Consider the following 12,418-nt stretch of genomic DNA (forward strand, 5'->3'; position numbering starts at 1 on the left):
CAGGCTTCCTCAACCTCGGCCCTCCAGATGTTTTTGGCCTACAACTCCCATGATCCCTAGCTAGCAGGACCAGTGGTCAAGGATGATTGGAAATGTAAGCTCAAAACATCTGGAGCGCTGAGGTTGAGGAAGCTTGATCTAACGAGACCATCAATCCATAAAATGAAAGCAATAAACAGTGTACTGCAGTCACACAATCAATCAGTAGCTGAACACACAGTCACAAGAACAAAACAAAAAAGACACAAAAATGCAAAATGAATAGCGAAAACAGATAGACCTCAGTGTAACACTCAAAACGGAAGTGTGGCACTCAAATCAGAAGCGTAACACTCAAAACGGAGCGCGTTCGGCTTCCAAAAAAAGTTCGCAAACCAGAACACTTACTTCCAAGTTTGCAGTGTTTGGGTTGTTTGAGTACCAAGGCGTTTGAGAACCAAGATACCGCTGTATTTGAAAATGGCTATTCTATCTCCTCTCGGTCTCCTCTTTTCCAGGATAAACACACCCAGCTCCTTCAACCGTTCCTCATCAGGCTTGGCTTCCAGATCACACCCTCCAGCTTCTCGATATCCTTCTAAAATTGTGGTGCCCAGAACTGGACACAGTATTCCAGGTGCGGTCTGACCAAGGCAGAATAGAGTGGGACAATCCCTTCCCTGGGACACTAAACGTCTGTTGATGCAGCCTAGAATAAGGTAAAGGTAAAGGGACCCCTGACCATTAGGTCCAGTCATGGCCGACTCTGGGGTTGTGGTGCTCATCTCGCTTTATTGGCCAAGGGAGCTGGCGTACAGCTTCCGGGTTATGTGGCCAGCATAGCTAAGCCGCTTCTGGCGAACCAGAGCAGCACATGGAAACGCGTTTACCTTCCCGCTGGAGCGGTACCTATTTATCTACTTGCACTGATGTGCTTTCGAACTGCTAGGTTGACAGGAGCAGGGACTGAGCAACGGGAGCTCACCCTGTCACGGGGATTCGAACCACCGACCTTCTGATCGGCAAGTCCTAGGCTCTGTGGTTTAACCCACAGCGCCACCCGCGTCCCTTGCAGCCTAGAATAGAATTGGCTATTTTTTTGCTGACTCAAATTCAGCTTGCGGTGTGCTAAGACCACTGGGTCCTTTTCCCCCACATCCTGCTATCGAGCCAGATGTTTTCCCCACCCAGAGGAGCACCCGGCAGTGACTTCCGGCCAGACTCACCCGTCGGTACTTCTTGAGGAGACTCTCCAAGGTCTCCGGCTGGCTGTTCTTGCGGATATTCGGCTTGTAGAGGGTGAAGTATCTTCCTTTGCTCTGCTCAGCCAGGACGCAGGTGTACTGCTGGCCTCTGATCTGCAAAAGGCAGCCGGGAAAGTTGGGGGGGGGGTCAACGTTTGGACAGGAAGCACAGCTTCTTATACAGACACACCCCGTATTTCGGCCCGATCTGGAGTCCCTCTCTAGGACACACATACGCCCATAATGAAGAAATCACTGCTGGGAGCAAGCGCCCGACTCGCTCCGCTTTCCTCCTCCCTCCTCAGTCCCTATTTCCTTTCGTATCGTGGCTATCAGGTCGGAGGTCTGTGGGCTTACACTCTGTGTGTGTGTGTTTAAATAAATTTTCTGTTTGACATTTTAGAATACTCATTGAAACAACCTTAAAACATCAACGACTTCCCTTCTCTTTCCACGGTTCATTTTGAATGCCATAAATCCCTGCATATTTTACATAAAATAAATCATTCAGAATTCTATTATTACATCCATCAAAACTTATTTACCCTGTTGGATTTATCTTAATGCTGCCAGCGTTTTCAAGTGTACACAATTCACCCCCCATAAATTCAATAAACGTTTTCCAATCTTATCTAAACGTATGTTCTTCTTGTTCTCTAATTCTATATGTTAGGTCCACAAGCTGTGCATATTCCATCAGTTTTAAGTTGCCATTCTTCTTTGGTTGGGACCCCGCTCATTTTCCCTTTCGGGACTAACAAAACAAGGGCTGCAGTAGTGGCATACATTAAAAGCTTCCCTAACCAGGGCTGCCTTCAGATGTCTTCTGAAAGTCTGCTAGTTGTTGTTCTCTTTGACATCTGGTGGGAGGGAGTTCCACAGGGCAGGTGCCACTACTGAAAAGGCCCTCTGCCTGGTTCCCTGTAGGGCTTTCAAGGCCAGCACTGACACTTTGAATTGTGCTCGGAAACATTCTGGGAGCCAATGGAGGTCTTTCAGGACCGGTGTTATGTGGTCTCGGCAGCTGCTTCCAGTCCCCAGTCTGGCTGCCGCATTCTGGATTAGTTGTAGTTTCCGGGTCACCTTCAAAGGCAGCCCCTCGGAGAGCACATTGCAGTAGTCCAAGTGGAAGATAACCAGAGCATGCACCACTCTGGCCAGACAGTCCGCGGGTAGGGAGGGTCTCATCCTGCGTCCCAGATGGAGCTGCCCTGGACACAGAACTGACCTGCGCCTCCATGGACAGCTGTGAGTCCAAAATGACCACCAGACTGTACACCTGGTCCTTCAGGGGCACAGTGACCCCATTCAGGACCAGGGAGTGGAGGACCTAATGTGACCCTCCTCTAGCCTCTCTGCCTAGCTCCTGGCCCTCCTCTCCTCATACTGAAGGAGCATCTCCTCCCCCATCGTTCTGCCCGGACACTGAGGTCCAGCTCCGAGGGTCTTCTGGTGGTTCCCTCCCTGCAAGAAGTGAAGTTACAGGGAACCAGGCAGAGGGCCTTCTCGGTGGTGGCGCCTGCCCTGTGGAACGCCCTCCCATCGGATGTCAAAGCGATAAACATCTACCTGACATTCAGGAGACATCTGAAGGCAGCCCTGTTCAGGGAAGTTTTTAATATTTGACATTTTATTGTATCTTTCATCTTTGTTGGAAGCCACCCAGAGTGGCTGGGGAAACCCAGCCAGATGGGCGGGGTACAAATAATAAATTATTATTACAGTGGTGCCTTGCAAGACGAAATTCATCCGTTCCGCGAGGCTCTTCGTATAGCGGTTTTTCCGTCTTAGCGGATTAGCGCTATTAGCGGTTTAGCGGCTTTTAGCGGATCAGCTGATAAGCGGCTTAGCGGCTTAGGAAAAGGGGGGGGGAGGGGGAAAAACCCGCAGGAACTTGCAGGACATTTTCGTCTTGCGAAGCAAGCCCATAGGGAAATTTGTTTTGCGAAGCGCCTCCAAAACGGAAAACCCTTTCATCTAGCGGGTTTTCCGTCTTGCGAGGTGTTCGTCTTGCGGGGCACCACTGTATTATTATTATTATTATTATTATTATTATTATTATTATTATTATACCGCATCCCTTATTCGCCTTGCTTGGCATCCGGAAAGGGATCTCCTGACTGGAAATGTTTCGGCAGACTCTGGAAAAGCCTCTCTCTCGCCTGAACGGAGGTGTAAGTGAGAGGGTGCCGAGAAGCTAGCTTGCTGTGCGGAGGGGAGACTGGAACCGCTCCTGTTACATCTCCACCCTCCTCACCCTTTTTTTAAAATAATAATTTTTATTGAATGATTTTATGTTACAAAAAACAATACAGCCATACTACCACTAAATATAATTAAGAAATAAAAATTACATACATCGATATTTAGTTTATTTGTTCTTTACCGTCTTATTTCCTCCCAAACATTGCATCCAACAACACTCATATGTGCAGACACACCCACACACCCGCACACCAAATGATAATAATGAAAGTAAATATTTTTCCCCCTTTTATCTTCCAAAAACTTTTCTTCAACTTTGACTTCCTGCCAGGTCCCTTTGCATATATTTTACCTTGCATTTGAATGTACACAAAACAACAAACCTTTCTATATAATTTCTCTAATACATTCTGAAAACATAATAAATCCTTAATTGTTATCCACCTCCTTTTAGTCCCTAAAATGGGATGGTTATTGTCAGGGAACTGACATCGGAGCCAGCAGTGGAGGCAGGGCTCCCAAGCGATGCCGGAGAAGGGCCAAGCAGGGAGAGAGGGAACTCACCGGCTGGGGAAGGAAATCAGCGTAACACCAGGGATAAAGGGGGGCGGTTGGGGGAATCGGAGAGGGGTCTCCAGGACTCTTCGCTGGAGACCAGCGGGGAGAGCACTGGTCCTCCTCCGCCCACACCCACCCTGTGCAGAAGACTTCCGCGCAGGGAAAGTAGGCGTAGACTTGGCGTCAAGGAGCTTCTGTGCTGGAAGAAGTTTAAGAAATGCCCACTGACGGATTCTGCTAGCGACTGAACAGCCACGAAGTGAAGGGCTGTCCAGGCAGGAAAGGTTTAACCAGGCTACCTAGCCAGGAGTGGTGGCAACTTATGCACGAGCAACTCCCATACATCCATTACAGTTATAGAAGATATGTTCAAAAATACAGTAATAGTTTTGACTCCGTGCTAGCATTTGAGTGATAAAGGAACTAAAAAGATAAAGGAACCCTCCTCGCCCTTAAGCAACCTCACCTTATAAGACAGGTAGAAGCCATCCTGAGGACCCGTGAGTTGGAGGGATTTCTCGTAGGCCTCTTCCCACTTCAGGCCTCTGTCGACGCTGATCTAACGAGGGGAGGAAATTAAGAATTACAAGGGCACAAGGAGGGAGGGGTCTTGCAGCTGGTGTAGGAGGCAAGACTCCGTCGCTGGAGCGCCAGGCTCAGTTAAGTGGCTCAAAGGTAGCTCCGGTCCTGATTTACAGTGGTGCCTCGCAAGACGAAATTAATCCGTTCCGCGAGTCTCTTCGTCTAGCGGTTTTTTCGTCTTGCGAAGCAAGCCCATTGACGGCTTAGCAGATTAGCGCTATTAGCGGCTTTTAACGGCTTATCGGCTTTATCGGATAAGCAGATAAGCGTCTTAGCGGCTTAGAAAAGGGGGGGGGGAGGAAAAAAAACCTGCAGGAACTCGCAAGACATTTTCGTCTTGCGGAGCAAGCCCATAGAGAAATTCGTTTTGCGAAGCACCTCCAAAACGGAAAACCCTTTCGTCTAGCGGGTTTTCCGTCTTGCGAGGCATTCGTCTTGCGGGGCACCACTGTATTAGAATTGCAGCGCTGGAAAGGGACCGTGGGGGGTCATCTAGCTCAACCCCCTGCAACGCAGGTTTCTTTTGCCCGATGTGGGGCTCGAACCCGCAACCCTGAGATCAAAGAGTCTCCTGCTCTGCCGATGCAGCCGTATCTGTTCTGTGAGTAGGCAGGATGTGAAGCCTCCGGGAAATAAATAAAAAAAGGGCTTCCCATGGCCAGGGATGAGTCGCTGTGTTCACTGGGCCGTACTCTCCTGTGCAGATCCTGCTTTGGCAAATGCAGAGTTAACCCCGACTCACTCGGTGTGCTTTCCTGCTGCCACTGAGCCAGGCGAGACTTTTTACAGAACCCCTTCCCTGTACAGAGAGGACCGGGCGTGATCCCGCCTTGCTGGGTGGTTGTGACGATAAAATGGGAGAGGCGGGTGGCGGGGAGAAGAGACAATTTGGAAGATATACGATATACGATATCTTTATTGTCATTGTCCCATGCAGAACAATGAAATTGAAAAACTACATCAAACTACATAAAAACTACAAAAAACTACATAAAACTACATAAAAACTACATAAAACTACCACAAACTACATAAAACTACATAAAACATTCAAAACCTCCTCAAAACTCTAAAACCCCATTTTAAAATACGCTATACTACAGAGACCCCTTATGCTGCGTTTAGAACCAGAATTGCATTTGCGTAGAAACTGTTTCTCAGGTGGCTAGTCCTGGCCTTTATAACCCTATACCTTCTTCCAGAAGGCAGAAGCTGAAAAGAGATTATTTCCAGGGTGCGCACTATCCTGCGCTATCTCTGCAGCTTTCTTCTGGCACCTGGAAGCGTAGATTTGATCCAAGGTGGGAAGAGTGCGCCCAATTATTCTCTCCGCAGTCTTTACAACCCTGGATAGCATTTCCCCCCTGGCCGTGCAGCTCCCAAACCACACACACAGACCATAAGTTAATACGCTCTCCACAGTGCAATGGTAAAATGCCATCAACAGGTCCTTTGAGAGATTGTTTTTCCAGAGGATTTACAAAGATGGAAATTTTCTCTCCCGCATTCTTACCTTGTAGAAGACCACCTGCCCGTCTTGGGGGTGCCCTGGGGTCAGGAAAACCTCCTTACTCTCTTCGTAGATCTCGTCGATGCCGGGGGCCAGGTCTGGCGGGGAGAGAAAGAGGGGAAGGTTTAGAAAGCCCTGCGATGGACAGAATCCGCTCCCCTGCCATGTCACGCCAGGGGGAGAGTTTACCGTCTAACGCTGCCTGCTGCCCCTGCCAGCAACTGGAAATGGCTGTGTAGAAACTGAGAAAGACGTCGCTCCCTCAACCCTTGCACAAAGCACACTGCCCCTCTCATCATTGCAGGCACAATCTACACATATTTTTAAAGAAACGCTGTAAAAATGCTTTTTCTTAAAAATGGTTTTGAAAAATATATTGGGTTTGCAGCGCCATCTAGTGTCAGGTTTGTATAATGCACTTAAAATGTTCTATTTGCAGCTGTATATCCACAATTCCTCCTCCTCACTCGACCGGTTTCCTTATAACACTCAACGTTTCTCCATACTATTATGTGTCGTTATATATGTTGCAAGCCGCCCGGAGTAGCTGGGGAAACACATTATTATTATTATTATTATTATTATTATTATTATTATTATTCAGTCAACAAAAGACATGGGTAGATGGCTGTACCTGACCTCAGGGCTCAGGCTGGGTGGGAGAAGGCTGTGGAAATTTAATCCACAGCAGCAAGAGTTTGCTGCGTACTGCTAATTCTTACAAGCTTTCGGGAAAGAGACAGGACTGCAATTGGGCCTCCGGTGTTGTTTGTAAAGGACCCCTGGACAGTTAAGTCCAGTCAAAGGCGACTACGGGGTTGTGGCGCTCGTCTCGCTTTCAGGCCGAGGGAGCCGGCCTTTGTCCACAGACAGCTTCCCAGGTCATGTGGCCAGCAGGACTAAACCGCTTCTGGCGCAACAGGACACTGTGATGGAAACCAGAGCGCACGGAAACGCCATTTACCTTCCCGCCGCAGTGGTACCTATTGATCTACTTGCGACAGCGTGCTTTCGAACTGCTAGGTTGGCAGGAGCTGGGACAGAGCAACGGGAGCTCACTACGTCGCGGGGATTCGAACCGCCGACCTTCTGATCAGCAAGCCCAAGAGGCTCAGTGGTTTAGACCACAGCGCCAACTGCGTCCCTTTTACCTAGATACAGTGATACCTTGGGTTTAGAACTTAATTCGTTCCGGAGGTCCGTTCTTAACCTGAAACTGTTCTTAACCTGAGGTACCACTTTAGCTAATGGGGCCTTCTGCTGCCGCTGTGCGATTTCTGTTCTCATCCTGAAGTAAAGTTCTTAACCTGAGCTACTAATAAAAAAAATAATATCCTTTATTAGGCATAGCAAACCACACATTATCAAACAGAACCTGAGGTACTATTTCTGGGTTAGAGGAGTCTGTAACCTGAAGCGTCTGTAACCTGAAGTGTCTGTAACCCAAGGTACCACTGTACAGGACATTCACCCAGTCCAGTAGAGCTTAATTGACGGAGGTAAAGGCTAAACTGAGAGCAGAGATCTGGGACCTCAGAAATCCTGTTATGGAGCATAGGGTTTTATGGGGGGGGGGGTGACCTCAATTGGAGGGTGCTTACCCAGAATTCCCATGTCATATTTGCCGTCCTTCTTGTCCCTCTCGATCAGGTAGTCGAAAGTGTCGCTGAAGTACTGGAAAAGGAGGTTCTGCTTGTGGACTTCCAAACCCAGGATGCGGTTCAGGAACTTGCTAATGGAGCAATCTGTGGAAATAATAATAATAATAATAATAATAATAATAATAATAATAATAATAATTTTTTATTTATACCCCGCCCTCCCCAGCCAAGACAGGGCTCAGGACGGCTAACAACCAATAATAAAAACAAGTTGATTAAAATACAATTTAAAAGATTAAGATACATCATTAAAACAATTAGGGAGCAATCTCTTCATAGGAGGAGAAAGGAAAAAGAAAGAGGGGGAGGGAATCAAACTGATTCTAAGCCAAAGGCCAGGTGGAACAACTCTGTCTTACAGGCCCTGTGGAAAGAAATCAGATCCTGCAGGGCCCTGGTCTAATGAGACAGAGTGTTCCACCGGGCTGGAGCCATCACTGAGAAGGCCCTGGCTCTGGTTGAGGCTAATCTAACTTCCTTAGGGCCCGGGACCTCTAGGGTGTTGCTATATATGGACCTTAAGGTCCTCCGTGGGGCATACCGGGAAAGGTGGTCCCATAGGTACGAGGGTCCTAGGCCATGAAGGGCTTTAAAAGTCAAAACCAGCACCTTAAATCTGACCCTGTACTCCACCGGGAGGCAATGCAGCTGGGAAAGCACTGGGTGAATATGCTCCCATGGCAGAGACCCCGTGAGGAGCCTCGCTGCAGCATTCTGCACCCGCTGGAGTTTCTAGGACAGCTTCAAGGGCAGCCCCGCGTAGAGCGAATTACAGTAGTCCAGCCTGGAGGTGACCATCGCATGGATCACTGTGGCCAGGGCGGGGCGGGAAAGGTAAGGGAAACGAAAAGCCGTCTTTCTCTCTCACACACATACACACAACCCTTCGGAGAACTGGCTTGGCGGACCTGCCTCCCGCTTTGCAAAAAGCAGGCATGAAGCAGGGAGGTCTGGGGGCTGAGGCCACGGAAAACACACTTCCGTACTGGGGTTCAATATACTTTCAGATGCAAGCACAAAGGGAAGACGCCGGGACAAAAGGCTTCGTGTGTGGCGACAATAAACCGCAGGGGAAAGGTTGTTTTTCTGGAGAAGAAGCGGATCTGAGACAGTGCGCTGCGACGCCTCAAAAGGAAACCTAGTTTGTGAATGTAGGGGGCTTCGCGCATGTGCTCTGTCTTTCAGAGTAACCTCTGCTTGACCACAGCGCCACCTGGTGTTGCAATTTCATAATGCATCTAAAATGCTGTTATTTTTTTTTCCTATCGTAGCTGAGTCCCTAAGAGTCGGAAGGGACCTCAAGGGTCATCTAGTCTAACCCCCCGCAAACGCAGGAACCACAGCTGAGAAATCCCTCGCAGCCAGAAGCCTACCTTTTTCCACCGCCACGTAGCCGTACCGCATCTCTTTGCAGCCGATCCCAACCGAGAGGAGACTGAGCTTCATTTCTGGTGGGGAGTAGAGAGCAGCGTTAACCCTCTTATTGGCTTGCAAGCAGAAGGAAATAAATCTGAAGTCCCAAATGCCCCAAAAGCAGAACACTTCCTCGATTGCACCTTCAAAAAACCCACTGGTTCCAAGTCACAAAAAAGAAAAAGCCCAGTATCTTTTAAACACCTTGCAAAACCATATCGAAAAATCAGAACTCCTATTATAATAAACAAGATCCATTTCAAATACTGAAATACTAAATAAGATGGATAACAATGTGTAATAGAAAAAGAAGTATGAAATTAGGTTAAAGGTGTGTTAAAGAAAGTAATAGAAGTGGAAAGAAATTGCAATTGAGTAGATTGGAAGTCTAACACAAAGGTGGGGTGAGGGGGGGTGGATGGTGATGGGAAAAGGAATTACAGTGGTGCCCTGCAAGACGAATGCCTCGCAAGACGGAAAACCCGCTAGACGAAAGGGTTTTCCGTTTTTCGAGGCGCTTCGCAAGATGAATTTCCCTATGGGCTTGCTTTGCAAGACGAAAACGTCTTGCGAGTCTTGCGAGTTTTTTTCCTCCCCCCCCTTTTTCTAAGCCGCTAATAGTGCTAATAGGGATGCTTCGCAAGACGAAAAAACCGCTAGACGAAGAGACTCGCGGAACGGATTATTTTCGTCTTGCGAGGCACCACTGTATCTGTGGGATTGAGTGTAGGTATGTTTGAACACTCTTAAGGATTGTATGAAATGTATGTTTGTATGCTTGTATATATGTGTATTAATGCTAAATTATTTTAACAAGAAAAGCAATAAAAGAAAAAAAAAGAAAAAGCCCAGTGCAGGCAGTTGCGGCGACCCTTCCCAGTAGGTCTTGCCCCAGTGAGGCAAGTCCCCGCCTTCCCACCGCTCTCAAAAACTCCTCCTGCTGGGTCCTCCCCCAGCAACCTGAGGCTCCGTCATCTTGTCTCTCTCTGCTCTGTCCTCTTCACTCCTCTGCGTGTTCTGGGAGACCAGAGAGGAGCTTGAGACACCCAGGACTCTTCGCCAGCCTGACTCCTCTCTGCCTCTTGGGTCTCCCCCCTCTCCTGCCTTTGCTTCTGCCTCCGATTCCGGACTGCTCTCTGCCACCAACTCTCCCCGCTCACTAAGCACTGTCACCTCTTCCGCTTCTGACACCTCCTTGTGGGACGTAATCCACAGGGAGCAGTCAAGTACAGCATTCCTTGCAATGCTAGAGAAGACATGCGAAGGAATGTTTGGTCCAGCCAGTTGCGACATCCTTGTTCCTCCTGGCTGGAGCATCCTTCCTTTTGCATGTGATAGAAGGTGGGTGTGGCCTCACCTGTCCAGGTAACAAAAGGATGAGTCACACAGCACACCTCTCTTGTTCCTCTTTCCCATCTTCCTTTCGTCCCGTGAACTGCAGTGACTGGTAGCCGGCAGTCACAAGGTAAATCTCCCTTATGGGGTAAACCTGTTGGTATATGTTTGAAACTGCCTGCCTTCAGGGATCACACTGTGCTCTGCCTGATCGTGAGTCAACTTCTTTTATTGACTTTGAGAAAGATTGTGGCATGCTCGCTTCGGCACTGTCAGTTCGAAAGCACGTCAGAGTGCAAGTAGATAAATAGGTACCGCTCCAGTGGGAAAGTAAACAGCGTTTCCGTGCGCTGCTCTGGTTCGCCAGAAGTCTGGTTCGGCTTAGTCCTGCTGGCCACATGACCCGGAAGCTGGACGTCAGCTCCCTCGGCCAGTAAAGCAAGATGAGCACCGCAACCCCAGAGTTGTTTGCGACTGGACCTAATGGTCAGGGGTCCCTTTACCTAAGATTGTGGCATCTTTATTCTTTCAAGAGGGATTCAAGGAACTTACCAGGAACTTACAATTCAATCTGAGACAGACTGAATTGTGTATTATAGTGAGAGGCTCACACGAGCCTGCAGCCAGCTGCCTGCTGTGTGTGTAAAAAAGGGAATGTAAACTCTCCTAAGCAAAGGAACTTGCTAGCGCAAGTTAGGAAGGATATTAATAAACAATATATTACCTTCTGGCAAATAGAAGGGGGGGGAATGGAGGCAGTGAGAGATTTTACTTTCTTGGGCTCAATGATCACTGCAGATGGTGACAGCAGCCACGAAATTAAGAAACGTCTGCTTCTTGGGAGAAAAGCAATGACAAACCTAAACAGCATCTTAAAAAGCAGAGACGTCACCTTGCCAACAAAGGTCTGTATAGTTAAAGCTTTTCCCAGTAGTGATGTATGGAAGTGAGAGCTGGACCATCAAGAAGGCTGATCGCCGAAGAATGGATGCTTTTGAATTCTGGTGCTGGAGGAGACTCTTGAGAGTCCCATGGACTGCAAGAAGATCAAATGTATCCATTCAGAAGGAAATCAGCCCTGAGAGCTCACTGGAAGGACAGATCCTGAAGCTGAGGCTCCAAGACTTTGGCCACCTCATGAGAAGAGAAGACTCCCTGGAAAAGACCCTGATGTTGGGAAAGATGGAGGGCGCAAGGAGAAGGGGATGACAGAGGACAAGATGGTGGGACAGTGTTCTCGAAGCTACCAGCATGAGTTTGACCAAACTGCGGGAGGCAGTGGAAGACAGGAGTGCCTGGCGTGCTTTGGTTCATGGGGTCACGAAGAGGCAGAAACGACTAAACAACCCTCTCCTGCCACCCTGAACATTCCCACATTCCTCCTCTTGATCTTCTCCCTCTGATCACTCATGATCGTCCCACCGCCAATCCCCGGGCTCTGAGCCTTCTTCCCTAGTGGGGTCCCCCAGCTGATTCCTCCCAGCATTCCTTTGTGTCTAGCCAGTCCACAACAGCTCCTCTGTCCCAGGAGGAAGGGGTTTCGAAGAGGCAGCGGCAGAACATCCCTACTTGCGGCTCGCTCCCTTAACCGCACCAGCTGAACTGTTTCCCTTTATGCCCAACCTGCATTCTTGCCTCCAGCTTCCTTACCGTGGAAGAAAGCCGCGTCTTCCCTCGGGTACCCCTTGGGCACGGGGACTTTGTTCTCCATCTGGTTGTTGATGGTGTGAAGGACCTTGACGAGGGCTCGGGACCCGTACTGGGGAGGGGAAGGAGGGCGAAAAGGATCAGGTCCTGCACAGGCGTTGGGGTACAAACCCACCCCCCTTTGCCCCATCAAAATAAATAAATGAAACGCTTTGCATCCCAGCAAATCAAGATTCTGCCGCAAGGAAAACTGTAATTCCATTGTGTGCTATTTGATCGTTCAT

The 12,418-nt window shown here is 48.7% G+C and overlaps 1 protein-coding gene across 4 annotated transcripts in view; it reads right to left on the reverse strand.

Annotated features, from left to right (window-relative positions):
• SBNO2 (strawberry notch homolog 2) overlaps nt 1-12,418 on the reverse strand; it is a 107,704-nt gene that overhangs the window by 4,364 nt on the left and 90,922 nt on the right. For all 4 annotated transcript variants that reach the window (XM_081846029.1, XM_081846030.1, XM_081846028.1 and 1 more), the window contains 6 exons: nt 12,138-12,246; nt 9,113-9,187; nt 7,680-7,823; nt 6,082-6,176; nt 4,453-4,545; nt 1,206-1,337 (listed from right to left, as the gene is read on the reverse strand). In XM_081846029.1, the coding sequence (XP_081702155.1) occupies nt 1,206-1,337; nt 4,453-4,545; nt 6,082-6,176; nt 7,680-7,823; nt 9,113-9,187; nt 12,138-12,246 (648 nt within the window). The remainder of the gene's footprint in view (nt 1-1,205; nt 1,338-4,452; nt 4,546-6,081; nt 6,177-7,679; nt 7,824-9,112; nt 9,188-12,137; nt 12,247-12,418) is intronic.

Source organism: Podarcis erhardii (genome assembly GCF_964252035.2).
Source record: "Podarcis erhardii genome assembly, chromosome: 18".
Lineage (NCBI taxonomy): Eukaryota > Metazoa > Chordata > Lepidosauria > Squamata > Lacertidae > Podarcis > Podarcis erhardii.